This window comes from Vanacampus margaritifer, chromosome 8 (assembly GCF_051991255.1).
Source record: "Vanacampus margaritifer isolate UIUO_Vmar chromosome 8, RoL_Vmar_1.0, whole genome shotgun sequence".
Classification (NCBI taxonomy): domain Eukaryota; kingdom Metazoa; phylum Chordata; class Actinopteri; order Syngnathiformes; family Syngnathidae; genus Vanacampus; species Vanacampus margaritifer.
In genome coordinates this window covers 11,984,243-12,001,565 of record NC_135439.1, presented here as the reverse complement: position 1 = coordinate 12,001,565, position 17,323 = coordinate 11,984,243, and the positions used below count along the sequence as shown (strand labels likewise).

Genomic DNA, 17,323 nt, shown 5'->3' with positions numbered 1-17,323 from the left:
TTCACCCGGAGCAGGTGAATCTGTCACAAAAAAAATAAATAAATGAAACGCGAGCGAATGAGAAGTGCGGATGCCACACTTGCATGTTTTTTTTTTTGCTACACTTTCATGCTAATGAGCTCTATCGCTGTCAGCTTTGGACTGAACCACTACACATTCAAGGGGTAGCGTGTGGTAAATATGTATACATTACTCAGCAAATACAATTTATATCACAATACAACGTATCATAGCTTGCTTTGTAGTGTTAAAAAAAACTAATGACGTTAACTTTGGATTAGTAATGATGTCGTCGATGTTGAAGAAAAGCTGTCTGTCTGACGGCCCCTTCTAAATTGAGGTGGGTGGTCTATCCAGGAAGCTTATCCAACTGTTAGGGAAAACCACCGTAAACAAAGTGTCTTTTTCTGAGTCCCTGAATGGCATTTCCAACGGACTACCAAATTTAACACCTCTTCTCCCTCTTGCTCGCCCTTGTAGCTGTCGTATGAACCTGCTGGGCCACACTCGCCGCGTCGAAACCGGAAGAGGACATCTGAGGCTCGACAGATTTCCCCAATCAAACAACCTGCAGTCAGCAGTGCTGCTTTACCGAAAAAATGTCTGAGTTCCTTCTGTTTCTCATCGGCGTCTTGCTGCTGTGCTTGCTGGCCACCGTGGGGGGCTACCTGATCTACTCGGGCCTCCTGGCGGACGTGGACGTCAAGACGGGACCACCCCCGATTAGAAATGTTACATTTGCTTATAAATTCAAAGAGGGAGCCTACAAGGACTGCGGGGCAGCCTTCACAGAAACGTGCAGTATTGGACCCAAGCAGAGGACAATCGGTGTCTACTATGATGACCCCGAGCAGGTGCGTGAGTGTGTTTGTGTTTGTGTGATGATGACATAACATCACAGCACTTTCTTTCATGATAAGAGCATCTTTGGCAGGGTTTTTTCCTGGCTCAAATCGAGACAGAGGCGGTACCATTATGCCACGCCCCCCACTACCTCAAAATTCTATATACGTTATTCTAATGATTAATCGAATAGTCTAATAGTTAAAACTTAATGAGAATGAGGTCTCTTTTTCTACCCAAGAAGGCGGAGCACAATAACGTCATGACAGTCAATGCATACATACATAAAAGTCAACAAATATACAATATATAAAATAACTAAGTAGTAGTACTATTATAAACAGATAACTGTTGGACTACTGTCCACCCAGAATCGAGTGCAGAAAATAGCGACCAAAAAAATACTACTAGGCCATTACTATAATAAAAAAAAAAAGATTAACTAGTGCTGCATGATGACATATTTCTATGTCGTTGCCCAGACCAAGTAATTAAACGCTGTTTGTAAACTCTATATGTCATAATTGCAGTAAATATTTGTCTAGCAAACACTCCTAGGTCATACATATAAAACAAACAAATCAGTACGCATGTCAAAATGTAGCAAACCGAGAACACGGCTGTATTCAGAACTTCCTGGTCAAAAGTTCCATCCTATTTTAGTCTATTCCTTTCAATAAGTGAACCTTTGTAACTTTATGTAATCAGCTAAAGTTCTATGGTTTTATCACTTGATGATTGGATGCTAATGAACTGCCTCTTATAAAAGAAAAGTTTGCCCTTGAGGGATTAACCATAAAGGCAATCGTTTTTGAGAAAAGCAGCCTGGATGATGAAACCGGTCAGCTGTTAAATGCCACGTTGCACTGTTGATATTTTCCATCCTCACATGCTGGCTGCGGGCTGCCTCCCTTGACTCAAATGTTGCAAAGACGCAAACAGAATCTTTCCACTGCAGAGAGCTGTCAGACAGGAAATGCACACTTGACTCGTAGCAGTCCAAACAGTGGTAAATAACGCACACCCGGATGGGAGCAGCAGTCACACATGAGAGCATTTAGTACGTATGTAAAGTTTAAAACACCAGAGAAAGAATCTCTTATAATCAAGATACTTTAACGGTAAAAGATTGTGAGGGCCTTCTTGGAATTGCTGTTTTGTTATTATTCTGCTGACAAATGATTTTGGGGTCTCAACATGACTGAAAATGTTTCTTTTTTTCCCCAAACACATGTCCTGGTGAAAATTGTCTGCAGCAAAGTATGCCGTCATGGTTGGATGATTATCTGAATGATTTGCCAAGAAAAAGGTTGCAAGGAACTGGCTGTAATCGTCATAATTATACGTTCTCACATCTATATATATATAAGAGAACAATTCTTCAAAACAGACTATTTATTTCCACTCCCAGTTGAATTCTACTGTTAAGCTGAACATAAAACGAAGATAGTTATACATTTTCTATTTAAAAACAATTACATACCGGTAGCTTTGCCTTACGACAGTCTGTTTAGTTTTCATTTCAATTCTTTACAATTTATTTACAGTGGCCCGCCGCATACTTCGGCACCAGTGGATTCGCCAGTCTCTATTTTTTGTGAAAAATGCGTTTTGGGCAGTATAAGTAATAAGGGTGTGCCCCAAAAATGATTCTCATAAGAATCACAATTCTCATTTAGTACGATTCAGAATCATTTTAAATGTCCCAAAATCTATTTTATTTAAATTATTTTACACTGTCTTCCCTTTGTTTGTGTGTGCCTTTATTGGGAGCGCTGTTAATGTTGTACTCGATTTGGCCACTTAGGGGCAGTGTGGTTCCACGCGGTCTGATCCACTGTTAAGTTGTAGCCACATTAGAGAGTAGAAGGAAAAAGTCAAGTTATTCCAATATATATATATTTTTTTTTTGCAGCATGGAGCCGTTCTTTTGAGTGATAAAAGTTGCTCACAGGGGGAAACTTTGTGCTCTGCTTCCCAGTCAAGTCAGTGGAAAGGTTGAGTGTGAGAGTCAAACTTCGGGAAGGTTGTGGTCAGAGGCTCAGCGAAGAGCTTTTTTAGAAAATTTCTGCTGGTGACACCATTGTTGGATAGACTTGGAGGGGATCACAAGGATGCTGTTATGTGATTATACGCGCCGCCACGGCAACAGTATTCCATGACCTGTTTCATCTCTAAACAAGGGGGGGAACAAAACGCACACAGCTGGCTTTTACGGGAATTTGTTTAACAAATCACAGTCTTGTTGCTCTTGTCCTCTGCTTATTTTATTTTAATTTTACAAATTTGGGTCATAATGTTATATAGTAAGCAGGAACGTCTCCATTGACATTCACTTAACACTAACACATGGCTATTTGTCTACTCTTTTGCAAAGTCTATTTACTAACCACACACAAAAAATTACTAGGAATTAGTTTTTTGTGGGAGCTTAGTTGCCTAATAGCAAAAAAAAAAGGAATATATAATAATTACAAACTTCCAGGTTAAAATATGTAACGGTGTTAAAAATACTCATATTAATTACTGAGCCTTTTTCCCCCGCTTTGCCCATGTAATCATACTTATGACCACTAGGCAGCACTGTTATCACAGGCTTTGAGTTGCGTAGAAGCACTATCCTTCCCACTTGCAGCAATGCGTGTTAAGATTAATTTCTGGTGATTATCATTCTTTATGATTGATCATTAAATGTAATCAACTACAGAAATAAAATGCAGTATAGGCAGCACGGTGGAGTGGGTGGACTAATGGTTCACGTTTTTGACGTTTGGAGTTTGAATCTCAGCTCCAGCCTTCCTGTGTGGTGTTTGCATATTTACCTTGTGCTTGCGTGGGTTTTCTCCGTGTACTTTGGCTTCCTACAACATTTCAAAAACATGCATGTCAGATTCTAAATTGATAAAAAATAAAATATTCTGAAATTATTGGCATTCAAAAATTGTTGGTACCTCTCTGTTAATGAAAGAAATAACTTGAATCGGACAAAACTAATAATAAAAGGAAAATGTGATGAAAATTAACCAATGAAAATCAGACTTTGCAAACAAACAAACAAAACTCATGAAACAGGCTTTGACAAAATTAACGGTAACCCTAGAAAAAAAACAGATAATTTGACAATTTGTGACCTCTAATTACCATTTACAAGTGTCTTCAAATTTGTAAACAGTCAGTCTGCCTTTTAAAGGGTGGCAAGTAGTCATTGTGCTTTTTGGTTGACATTGTGTGTACCACACTAAACATGGACCAGGGCAAGTGATGGAGAAAGTTGTCTTAGAAGATTAGAAATAAAAATATAGACAATAACCTTAAAGGTAAAGGCAGCTTGATGGTTCCCATGACTACAGTTGCACAAATTAGTCAGAAATTTAAGAGCATTTGACTGTAGCAATTTACGCTCTGCAATTGACCACTGGTGTCTTGTTCAGGGTGTACCCTGGTTCCCCTACAAAAAGCCATTTGGTATTGATATTCTCCGGCTCACCCATGATTCCAATATGTGCTATAGAAAACAAATGAAGATGTTTAGTTTGTAGTATTGCAGTATGGATTGCAGCTATTCCGTTAAGTAACTTTGATATTGACTTTCCGTATAGTTTCTCAGCGTCCAAATGTGTGAGTGTGGCAACTTTGTGTGGTTTAAACTGTCTGCGGCGTAGCCGACCTTCTCATCTTGCATTGTTTAGGTCTTTGAGTGAACACTGGCCAATTAGCGCAACATCTCGTTGCTCCCCCTTGAACTGTTTTGATTTGTTATGAGCATCCTTGCTTGTGACTTGTTTGCATATGTGCTTGTAATTGCAAACGCAAGCCTGAGGGATTCAACAGTTTAGCCCGGGTGCCGCCTAGGGGTCATTTGCTGGCCTGCAGATGCACCGAACGAGCATAGATCAGCCACGTTTGATGTTATCGTTTACGATCAAAGAGTGAGTATCCGGACCGTAAGGGTTTCTCTCTGTTCTGTCTAGTGCTGCTATAACAGATTTCCAGACGAGGTAAACAAGCTCTTGTTGTGTAGCAGGGCGTAAAAAGAGTAACCGCTCCGCAGGCAGGCTGTCTGGCTGCGAGATTCATCGAGGGGAGTGGGCAGAGGCCTGTGGGTGTGTCGCCAGGGGGCATGCAATCATTTAGCAGAGAGTGAGCAACTGGGAGATAACCAACGCAATCCGTTCTGCCGTCCTGAATCCTGATCAACATTCGATTTGTTTGTACAATAATTAAAACTGTGAGCAGTTGACACCCTCCATAAAGTTGCTTTTATAATCGTCTCTAGTGGTACCTTGGGATATGAAGGACACAACTTAGATTTTTTTATTTTATTTTATTTATTTTTTGCTTTTACTCGCGAGCAAAGAATTCTCATCTCTCTTTAAAAAAAAAAAAAGGCTTATGTATATGTATGTCACTCCCAGTTGAAGTTTACTTTTACTTTTCAAATGAATACATAAATTAAAAATATAAATTATAAATAAATATAAACAATGAAGTCATTTTTGTCCCCAAGAATTGATTGGGTAAAATGAAGTTCTTCTCTTTTATTCATTTTTCTAATTAGATTGAATCTAATCACTTGATCAAATATTGGTTAATTAATTACAATATGTTTTTATTGTTTTCTTTTACTGTTTTATTATTAAAATCAGTTATTTTACATAGATTACAAAATAGTAAAATCATGAATTTCATTTTATTAAATGATAACTATCTTAAATTGTATTTAAAAAATGGAATTTATTGTTAAAAGTTGCTATTTGACATTAAAAAATATATATTTTTACATTTTTATTATCATTAAATGACAATGACCATCTGTACATTTAAAAAATCTAATTGAGGTAAAATTAAGTTATTATTTTTTATTAATTTATCTAATTAGAGAATACATTTAATTAAATTATTTTCTTTAACTATTTAATTATAAACGTGAGTTAATTTAAATAAAATACAACACAGTAAAATAATGAATTTCATTTTATTAAATGATAACTTTGTTAAATTGTATTAAAAAAAAATATTGTTAAAAGTTGCTATTTGACATTTTTTTTTAACTTGATCAATAAATGACAATGTCCATTTGTACATTTTAAAAAATCAAATTGAGGAAAAATGAAGTTATTCTCTTTTATAAATGTATCTAATTAGATAATAATCTAAAATGTTTAGTTTGATTAAATATTGGTTAATTAATTACAATATGTTTTTATTATTATTTAATTTAGCTATTTTATTATAAAAATGAGTAATTTTACATAAAATACAACACAGTAAAATAATGAATTTCATTTTATTAAATGATAACTATGTTAAATTGTATTAATTTTTTGTTATTGTTAAAAGTTGCTATTTTACTTTTTTTTTTTTTTTAACATTTCCAATAAATGACAACGTCCATCTGTACATTTTAAAAATATAATTGAGTGTGTGATGTCATCCAGGGCTGGACTGGCCATCTGGCATTCAGGGCAGATGCCTGGTGAGCCGGTGTCTATTGGGGCCGATGCAGTGCTTTTTAATTATTATTTTCCTCCATTTCTACCCCAAGAGACTGGCCCACAATTTAGATGGGCTAGTCCATTAAACCATTTTGAATATAGACAGCAAAACATCAGTCAATATCAGTGGAAGAACTATGCGTTAGGCACGGGCAGGGTCAGCAGTCTTAAGTCAAATACCAGGGCCGATTTAAATTATTATTATTTTTTCTTTGATGACAATTTTTGTGCAATTTGAGGCCCATTTTTTATCAGAAAATGTGTTGGTTTAAAAATGTACAACTTTTAATGCTCTGTAAATGCAGCTGGTCTTTAAATGGTGTCATATTGTGCTCACTGTTCATGTGTATTTTTCCTGTTGCTCCAGAGGCTTCTTATAGCAGGCAGAGGAGAGAGAAAAACATTTCACACGTAGACATGTGTGGGAGTGGCACTGAGGGATGAGTTGAGGTGTGGCGCTGGCTGGAAAGAGGTGTATAAATTAGATGTAGTTTGACTCACCTTGAGAGCCTCGCAGTGCTCCAATTCATCAATGAGAATTTCTGATCAGAGCGCCGGGTGAAATTTATTAGCATTTTACCGCCGCTTGTACGTCTGTCGACGGAAACAACATGATAGGTGGAGGGCTCATCGCAAGGGGCTGCCACTTTTAAAAGCGGACATAAAATGCGAAATAAATATGTTGATACTCAGGTTCCAGAATCATTGTGATTCAACACTGCCAGCACGCCGGGGCCCGTCCCTGTCGTGAAGTTCCCATTTCATGTTTATGGACGCCTCCATAGAGAGCAAGTGCGAAATGAGCGCACAGCTTTCCAGATTGAAACGTGCTTGCTGGGTGTGCTCAAGGATGCACCATTCATCTTTTTTTTTTGCTGCAGACTTAAGACATTAGCACACATGCTGCTATTAGTCATCGAAACAAGGTGTTGAAAAATGTCTTTAAATCTTCCACACGATCATTCCTGTGGCTCGTTTGTTTTTCGTCCCGATACACAGAAAAATGGATAAAACGACCCGGTATTAATCATAGTTGCGAAAGGGACTAAAACATTAGTAGGCGAGGCAGTCAGTAAATGCAGACGAGCGAGCGATTTGTTCATCTCTGCTATTAGAGAAGCCAATCTCCTCGCTTTGCGACATCTGGCCGAAGGGCCGCGCTTCGGCCAGCTGGACAATCAGCTGCGCAACTGCGGCCAAGGATAACCACGTCCCGCCTCCAGCCGGCTCCTCGCCATTGCCACTAATTATGCATGCCAGAGCTCCCAGGATGCCGCGTGTAATTACCAGCTATCTCTAAGCATCGCCTCAAGGACCAGAAAAGACCAGAGCTGTACTGCACTTGGTTATTTGGTGGATTGACAGGTAAAAAAAAAAAAGACCAAGGGCCATTGGAGTCCATACCTCATAATTGCTGTGGATGTTGAAGATTGGTGGAATAAGGATTTGATTGATCGTGTGCCAGTCAATCACTGAGGTTGTCATCTCTTGAAGAAATTAAGGCACATAGAGCATCCACCAGAGGGCACAATTTAATTTGCTGCTGAACCAGTTCAATTAAAAGAGAAGCAGAAAGTAAACAGGTTGAGAGAGTTTAGTTTGGTGCAGGACCATTTTGTTAGCCTGTTAGCGTAATTAGGAAGTCTTTTTGAAATGCTAATAACTGTTACCCAATTGATAAAAAAATATACCAATGTGCTTGATACGTTTTCTAAAAACATTCAAATATGACTTAATGCCTTTTCACACTGCACTTAGTTTTTTTTTGGTGTCCACTATTGGGCAGAGCACAGGGATGACAATGTTATGGTGCAAGCTTGCCCTAGCATGGAGGCTTTTCCTGCTGGTTGGTCTATTACTGTTAGCACTCTGAAATCACTCTGCCAACCCCTCTCCTGTTGGATGAGCCATCGGACATCGCAACGTTGCTGCTGCCAAATGGAACATTTTTCAACCTGTGGCGCAGTGCCATGACGATAAATGCCCACCTTGCACGGCATTCCGTCATCGCGCCTTCGCAACACGTACACAATGAATGGGTTTGTCAGCGGTGCACTGCGCTCTGCTAAGTGCAGTGTGAAAAGGCTTTAAGGCAACTATGCTAACATGCTATTGTTTCGATGCCTCATCAGTAAAACGCCTCTTTCGGTCAATGTCTTTAGTTCATGAAATTGGATGAGGCAACATACCAACAAAGTTATCCGCCGACAAAATCGTTGGGGGCTGCCATCTTGAAATCACATGAACATAGCATGCGTTCCATGCAAATTAGAAGTCGCATTGTTTTTGTAATGTGAACGAGTATATATATATATAAAGATCAGATTTAACAAAAAAAATAAATCTAATTGGGATCATGCTCGGCATTGGGAATGTAGCCTCAGTTCGTGTGTTTAATCAAGATTCGAGAACATTATCATTCCAGCTTGTCCTAATGGATGTACAACACATATATGTTTTTTCTTTAAAAAACGATTAACATTAATTAATGTTACGATCATCGATCAACAGTGCTTCATTTACATGAGCATGAGGGTTCACCCTCACTTGCTTCCATCCTACGTCTCATCCATTGACTTGACAGCAGATGGCCCATCACATCATACCTGCGGTCCCCATGCTGCACAGCCCTATTACTCTCCAGTTCTCTCCTGGTTTTTCCTCATCTCATCCTCATGTGGGGTAGGCTGAGGAGGGATGGGATCCAATCGGCGAAGACGGGTTATCGCTCTGACACGCTGAGTCTCGAGACAGCTCTTGTTGAGGCATTTATAAGCCTGTAATCTACTGTGCTCCTTGCTCTCCGTATGTCACCCTCTCTGCTTGTGTACGCCAATATTCACCCACACTTATCTGCCTTAGTATTCCCGAAATAGGTGTGAAATCACGCTGAGAACAACTGAACAGAATGAGATTGCGTAGGTGGTAGTGAATGGTCACACCAGCAAGATCTTGTAGGGATTTGTAATTAACTCATTTGCTCCCCAAAACCTATAAATATGTTCTATTTTAAATGTTTTAAGTGTCCCAAAGACATATTTATATGTTTTTTTTATGCTAGAGCATACAGAAGGCTTTGATGCAGCCTCTCAACTGCAAAGAACGCTTGAAAAAAATGGTAGTTATTACACAAATGGCCAGCAGGTGGCAGCAGAGCAAAGGAGATCAACCAGGGGCCGTGTTGAAAAAAAGCTCATTACTCACATTTCTAAATAGATTTGTGAATAATGATGAAACTTAGCCATATTCTAATGCTAACTGCTGTAAACGGAAACAGATAGAAATATACTTTTTTCCCTGATGAAAGAAGAGACTTTATTTTTTCTTTTGGTAGGTTCCATGTTTTTATAGCAATAGAAGACAATATTCTGTTGGCCTTGCAAAATCAGTCAAAATCCAGTATACAGAAAACGGGATTGCTTCTGTGAAAATGGCTGGGAGTGAATGAGTTATGAAGCGAGAACTGGGAATGTGACAAGTTAATTTTTGTATTGTTGCTAAAATCCAAACCTGACTAAGTGGGGAGCTGCTGTAAAAAAATTAAATAGATCAAGATCAGTAGTTGACATGCTGCCGTTAGACTGAAAAAGCTCGTTAACTCGATGCTCAATGTCAAATGATGGTCACAGATGATAAAAATATTAGGCGAGGATTTATTGTTTTTGTGAAGGGGACTAATAAACTGAGCTGTTATTAATGTGATGTCAATATTCTGTTTTGTTGTTGTTGAAGTTGTTTTAATCAAGGACATTGGCTCATTTTTGGTAGTTGGAATTATTGTTTGTTGTAGTAGATACATTTACCACCCACATCAAGTACTCTTCTAGACTGCCTGACACTATACAGCATAGGTGTCAAACTCCGGTCCTGGAGGGCCTCAGTCCTGCTGGTTTTGGATGTTTCCGTTCTCCAACACAGCTAATATATGATCAGCTCATCAGCAAGCTCTGCATAAGCCTGATAACGATCCTGCTGATTGGCATCAGCTTGTGTTGGAAGAGGGAAACCTCCAAAACCTGCAGGACTCCGGCCCTCGAGGACCGAGATTGCCCACCTCTGATTTATAGGCTTCAATCACCCTTACGTTTGAACTCGACGCAGGAAAGCCGGAACCTACTGTAAGGTACAAACCACTTGGCCACCCTGGAGAATTATAACAGTAATGTAATTGGTGAGTGACATCAAAAAGATAATAATAAATAGGATTGTACTTGTTGGCGTTCAAGGAATCGTGCCTCATGTTGTCATCGTATAATAATAAACAAGGGTGCAAGTATTGAACCCTGAGGTACTCCAAGCTCAAGGTGAACAAATGGGAGCACAAATTCACATAAAAGCTCAATGTAACTTATATTAAAGTTGGAGGGAAATAGTAAAATAAGTATGAATTTTTCACATTTTTTAGATGATTTCTACTCACGTCACTGCAAAAGCTGAGAGAGCTGCAATTTTTTGGGGGAGTGCCTCAAAGGTCTCTTTTAGTGCAGCCTCAATATTAGCAAGAGCTGCTAGGAGAAAACATTACAGCGGACTCTCAAGGAGCTGAGTCGTCATGATAAAATCACATCGGTTTCTTGGCTGTTGGGTTTTAGCCTGGCGTCCTGCAGCCTGAAGCTAGAGTTGGCCTGGCTTGAACAAGTACCACCTCTACACACCACGTATAAAGCTGCCACGTTTAGCTTTGACCAATTGCAGCATGGGCCAGCCGTCTAAACAATCCACACCGAGTGCTGATAGCCAGGAGGGAAGAGGTGCAGGGTCAAGAGCGGGCAAGATGAAGAGAGTAAATCCTCATTATGTGTCTGCTAATACAGAATTACCTCTGTCAGCTGTACCTTTTTATTGTTTAAGAGCCCTCATCCATCAAAAATAGCCCTTGTAGCCTCAGGCAAAGAATTGCTTTTGAAATGACTTTTTCTCCCAACAGACCCTCAGAGACATTGCTTAAAGAAATCAGGTAGAGATGAGAATGGCACCGTTTGTGAGGGGAGACCTTTTAGAACCAAGTGGCTCAAACCTTCAACCGAGGTTAGCCGTATGTGCCTTCGGTCCGAGAGCTCGAGTTCAGATTCTGTCTTGCGTCTCTGCTTCATCAAAAGTCCTAGAAGCCTGTCCTGCAGCTACCCGAGAGAAACCGAATGTTTTGGAAGCGTCTTACTGTTGCCTTGCATGGACGCTTGGGACTGACATTTGAAGGACTCCGTTTGACTGATAAAACAACAAACAACATTATTTGTAGTCTTTTCAGCTTAAATACTATTTCAAGAATAGTTTTATGATACATGTTTGATATCCGTAATAGTTTAATTATTCACTGACTTCTTGAGGGTAAAATTAATTCAAAATCACAACAAATCGTGGTCAAACTAGCCCCCAGAAACTGCTTAGCATTATGTATGTATGTTAGCAACCCGTTTAGGCAGCTCATTTGTTGGGTCTACAGACAGTGCAACATCGATAATCCAATCATCATGGCCATCCCAAATCAACCCAATCAGACCTAAAAGTCAAGTTAATTGTGTTAAAAAGGGCTTTTCTAACTCGTATCCTAATTGCCTTTTGTTTCTGAAGCTATCTGTCTTGTGGAAGCAGAACTCCTCTTTGTTTGTGCAACTGTGTAGGATGAGAATGACAGCGGGAGTCCGACATGATATCATTAGCGAGCTACGGCTTTGGCAAACACTCGCTCGTCTCATAATCAGAATAGAGCGTGAGAGATGGCAGCATTGTGCCAAAAGAAGAAAAGTGGGAGGTATTTGTCCGCTCAGCGCGAGCCCGCTTATATTGTTGTTGTGTACTATCACCGGGTGTGTGTGTTGAAAGGGAACGCAGGAGGCTTGTTGCTAGCCTGATGTATTTGTTATGACAAAGCAAAGAGGCTCATGTCGACCAACTCTCACTCGCTCGTAAATCTTGATGGCGACAATAAGGTCAAAACGGGCAAGCTCAGAATTAACAATATGCTGAGATCATTCTTCAATGAGTGACTCAATTTTTTTTACCATCCTCTTTTGAAATCCAAATGTGATAGCGGGTCCTAATTAACGGAAGTAAATACCCTCCGCTTCCCCATAGGAATGCAGTTATTATTTTATTTAAACTAACAAATACTACTGTACTGTTTTTAATGTGTTCATGCACGTCCTTTACAATACACATATCATGGCGGTCGTAATGTAGTCTGACAGTGCAGACACAGCTATTGACAGAGCCAGGATGTCCTGCCGCTCTTTCTTCAATGAATAATTCACTGTCAAAAGCTGCAGAAGGCAGCTGTTGAACACGCTGCTGTGGCTCTCTGCCAGGTGACAGTGTAGACTCAGATGGAACCAATATCTATTGTTACCATTGCCAATAAGATGCAGGCATTGGAAGGCATTGTGGAATTGAATCTAGTACAAAATATTTAATAGTGCTGAATTCCTGTGCGCTAAAGTGCAGCATAACGCATATCTCACAAGGTGCGAAAATGAGACAGATACGAAGAGCAGCGTTTTCGATGCGATAATTATGTGGAGATGCCAGACACTTGTGGATGAGTGATGGTTGCTCCCATCTGTGTGCCCCCCCCCCACCTCAGCGCCAGCCCTCCACAGACGGGTGCTGTCATTGAGCGGCAAGTAGCAGCATGTTGGTCTGAAAAGAAACAGCACTGTTTTTTTTTAATATAATAATATATAATAAATATATGATATACTGCAAGGCGCAATATATTATTTTCTTTGCGCAGCACTCAATAACTTCATTTCAGAGTGACTTTTTTTTTATTATATATAAGGTTTTATTAAACAATACAAGTATGACTATATAACGAATGAAGAATTGTTTTTTTCCATTATATAACCAATAGTTTTCATTTCTTAAAGTCACATTGTTTATAGCAGCTGAAGGCATTTTCTTGTAAAGACAAGCTAAATTGGTTACAAAAAAACAAAATAAGAACAATTATTGTGCAGACCTCAAAAGTCAAAAACAAAACTCAGGAATCTATTGTAAAAACTGAAAAATAACATTCTATGGATGTTCTCCGCTTTAACGTAGTTCCTGACATAAGTCTGTGAAAAGTACTCAAGCACATTATTGTGGTTTTAAACGTGCTAGCCATGTCAGTTTTAGGTTAGCGTAACAATTAGCATATGGCTTGTCCGTCTTTCCTCGTCATCCTTTTGTGAGAACGATACTTGACAGAAGTGTAGCTTATTCGCTGCCACGGAGGCGTTGACTGTAGCGACTCTGTAACGTGTTTCTCCGCAACCAGCCGCAGCCAAAGCTTGTTGCTAGCTTGTTGCTAGCTAGCTGTTGGGCGTAAGTAGCACCGATCTCAGATCTTGTCTCGACCTTTTGATTTTGATTTTGCTTCTCAGTTTTGCTATTCAATGTGTTTTGATTAGGCGGTTAATTAACATTTTGCCTCGCAAACTTGGATGCAAAATGACTTATTTCGCATGTTCTAAAGTCTCTCTTTTCATCAAAATGTTTCCGGAGAGGTTATTTTGCTAACGTTAAGGTTAAATATTTCAGTCACGTCTCCGTCAGTGTTGATGTTGATCTTAAATTCATGATAGCGCAAGCTCGGTGCTGCTCCACAGCTTCTTATTTACTGCTTGGCTTGGTTTTTCCACGCCATGTCATTTTCAACTTTCTTCATGACTTACTTCAACATTTCTACAAGTAATAAGGTGTGTTGCTTGTAGAGTTTTACTGTTTCAGTTGATCAAAGAATATGCTGTGCACTCTTGAATTGAGTGCTTTTTTCCTTTCAGTGGAACCTGAAAGGTTTGTCAAATCACATTTTTCCCTACATTTTTGGTGAATTGCGTGGCTTTTCGCATCACAATGTCGAGTGTACAATAAGTGTCGAGGTATTTGATGTTTTGCCACATTTTTGCTTTAACTCGAAAACAGCAAACAGCTGCAAGAATGTCGGTGTCAAACTCAGACGACACCTGTTTTTCCTCTTATTTGAATTTGAGGTGTCACAGTCAGGTTGAAAACATCGTTGAAACAAAGTTAGATTATCGTTGCATTTAGTTCATAAGCATACATTAGATAACTAAGGAATATTATTTTTTTACAGTATTAATCCCACTAAACAAAACCACATGGCGGAAGCTAAGCTAAAATAGGCTCGCATGGATCCAGGTCATCACAATTGCAGGCAATGTGGAATTTAGCATTGACGATTAGCATGACAAGTTAATTGCTAAGCTAATACCTAATAACTAGAGTAGAGTTAAACTACAATAAAAAAAAAAACATGAGTTTTGCATGTTAGCATTAGCGTGATGGCTAAACTAATAGCTAGGTTACCATTCAGTTTAGTTAGGTTTAGCCTGAGATGTTAGTGGATACTATGGAGAGTCTTTGGCGCATGTGCATTTTCAAATGATCTATAAGATATTTATTTTAAAGGCAATGATGTAAGATGAGTTTGTAGTGATATGAAACTGTTTTAGTATCATAGTTTGTGGTATACAGTGTATATATAAGGTTTAATCTACTGGATTTAAAATGTGAAATTCTAATTAAAAAAATTATTACTCACACTTTACTACAGTTTTGGTTGTTGGAGTTTATAGATGTTTGGCGATCATGGCTAGTGTGACTGTTTGAGTTAACAAAAATATATAGGACTGCTCAAACAAAGACAGCGCCTAACCGAGAAGCTTGCTTGGAAGCTGAAACAGCAAGCAGATGCGTGTGGGTGATGCGCTCACATCTTCATGTGACTGACAAGCGGCTTTGTGATTGTCATTCTGTTGCTGTCACATCTGCATGCAGAGTTGTTTGCACACTGTGAGAGTGATATAATGGAAGTAAAGAAGGGAACGTAAAGGAAGACAATAGTTTATAATAATAATTATGATAATAGTCTTAGACACTGTTGATTACTGCATCATGCTCAAGCTATAATCTACTTTCTATTGTCTATGGGTTATATGCCACGGAGGAGGCGGGACTTCCGACTTCCTGGTTTTCACACATCAGTTTTGTTTCCATTTCCTGTTTGCGAAGTGTGGGCCGCGTCTCAGTTCTTGCGCTTCCGCCTTTGCGCCCTTCGGTTGCGTGTTCCCATCGACGGGTGCGAGTGTGTAGCGTGTCTGTCTCGGTTGTCCGAGTTGAGACTATGGGGTGAATCTTGGAACGTGGAAGTCCGTAGCATCTACCCCATAGACATATTTCCTTTTTTTTTCTTTTCAGGATGCTAAAATACACTAAATACAGCAAAAAAATTGAGTCTACAACGTTTAATTTAGGTGTGAGAGCCAAAATGAACTTTTTATTGCTTTAAATGCCTTTTCAGCCTGATTGTACACTTCAGGTGAAAATGTCAAAATCTTCAAAATAAGCACAATGAAATTGTTATTATTATTATTATTTTTATTTTTTCTGGAGAGCTCAGTATTGTTCATTCGGTAATTTTACCGATTTCACATGTGCGCTCTTTTTTTTATTATTATTATTTTTTTTATATAGACATAGACCATAGACATATTTCCATCACTTGTCCAGTCATGATTCAAAGCATGCTGAACTGATTCTGTCCGAACAAGAACATTTGTCATAGCAGAGTATTTTGTAACGTTTGACAGTGCACAGCTACAAGGTACTTTATTTCTTTGCAGACCCTTGTTCACCTGCATTGTTATTGTTTGTTAGTGTGTCTTATCTCACAATGCCTCTGACATGTAAGGCTGAGATAAACTCTTGGTAGTCTGTGGGTCCAATGTTCTCCATAGCTGTCAGCTCGCCGGTCTTGCTCTCGCTTTAGCCGATGTGAACGTACAACATCTCCACAAGTTAATGTCAAAGCTTTCTATATTTACCTCCACAGAGTTCAGCTTTGTGCTGCTGACCGTCTGTAAAGTAGACTGCCAGCTTTCATTGAATCGAACACAGTTTCGGTTAGATCAGACTTTTTCAGACAGCCTAAATGTCATTGTAAAGGATATCCGACATAAGTTGGTTGAAGTACTGAAAGGGGGCAAAGCATCCAAAGCATCCATTTTCTTTGACATTTGTGCTGTTGAGAGAATAATGGGTCATTTAGATTTGATCCCCAGCCAGTTTAGACTAAAGTCAGCTATCTGATCCATTACACTACCATTATCCCAAGGTCAAACCAGTAAATCCATCATTTATAAAGGGATATCGCACATTCTTTTTCATCTCACATTTCACCTCATCTGGGACTTTTTATGAATGTCATATCCAAGAAATCAATGGATGAATCAGTATACGCTTATTTAAATTTTCAATTGATCTTCAAAGATGATCTTTGTCAGAGCAAGAACCCGACCAATTCTAATGACTTACGGCACAACCCCCCACCCCCACCCACACACACACACACCCACCCTCAACTTTCCTGATCTTCTTCCCCCCTTCCATTTCTGTCTTTCAGAGGCCGGCAGAAAAGTGCCGCTACGTCGTAGGCAGCATTCTGTCCGAGGGGGACGAGAAGCCAGACGAAGACCTACAGAAGCTTTATGAGAAGTTTGGCTTCAAAATGTTTTCTCTGCCGGAAGTGAACCACGCCGTGACCACCAGCTTCCCCAGCACCACCCCGCTCTCCTACATCCTGGCACCTTACAGGGTCTACCCTCGGCTCAGATCCTACATTAAGGTACTAACACCAATTACACCGGTTTAGAATTGACAACAAGCAATAAGAATAAGAAGCCTTGTTCTGATTTGTTCTTTGAAATGTGTTTATGGATTTATATAATCTTAATAGGAATAACATGGGGGGGGGGGGGGGGGTTGTCCAACCAAAATAGTGTCTTCAATTTGCATTAGCTAAGTCACTATAGACTGCCACGTGTCTCTTTGGCGGTCACCAGCTGCTTCCTTTCAGCTGCCCTGAGGCTTTTCCACCCACACGTCCGCGCACACGCCAACGAAGACATGATTGCAGCCTGGCTGAGCTAGAAGCGCTACATCCTGCAATTGAGCTATTATTTACTGACTTGATTCTAATCACA

The 17,323-nt window shown here is 39.5% G+C and overlaps 1 protein-coding gene across 1 annotated transcript in view; it reads left to right on the top strand.

The window, feature by feature from the left end:
* Positions 1–268: 268 nt before the first annotated feature.
* Positions 269–17,323, top strand: part of tex264a (testis expressed 264, ER-phagy receptor a) — a 67,375-nt gene continuing 50,320 nt past the window's right edge. Inside the window, exons 1-3 of the mRNA XM_077572784.1 lie at positions 269–340; positions 481–854; positions 16,744–16,965. Coding sequence (XP_077428910.1) covers positions 600–854; positions 16,744–16,965 — 477 coding nt within the window. The 5' untranslated portion in view covers positions 269–340; positions 481–599. The remainder of the gene's footprint in view (positions 341–480; positions 855–16,743; positions 16,966–17,323) is intronic.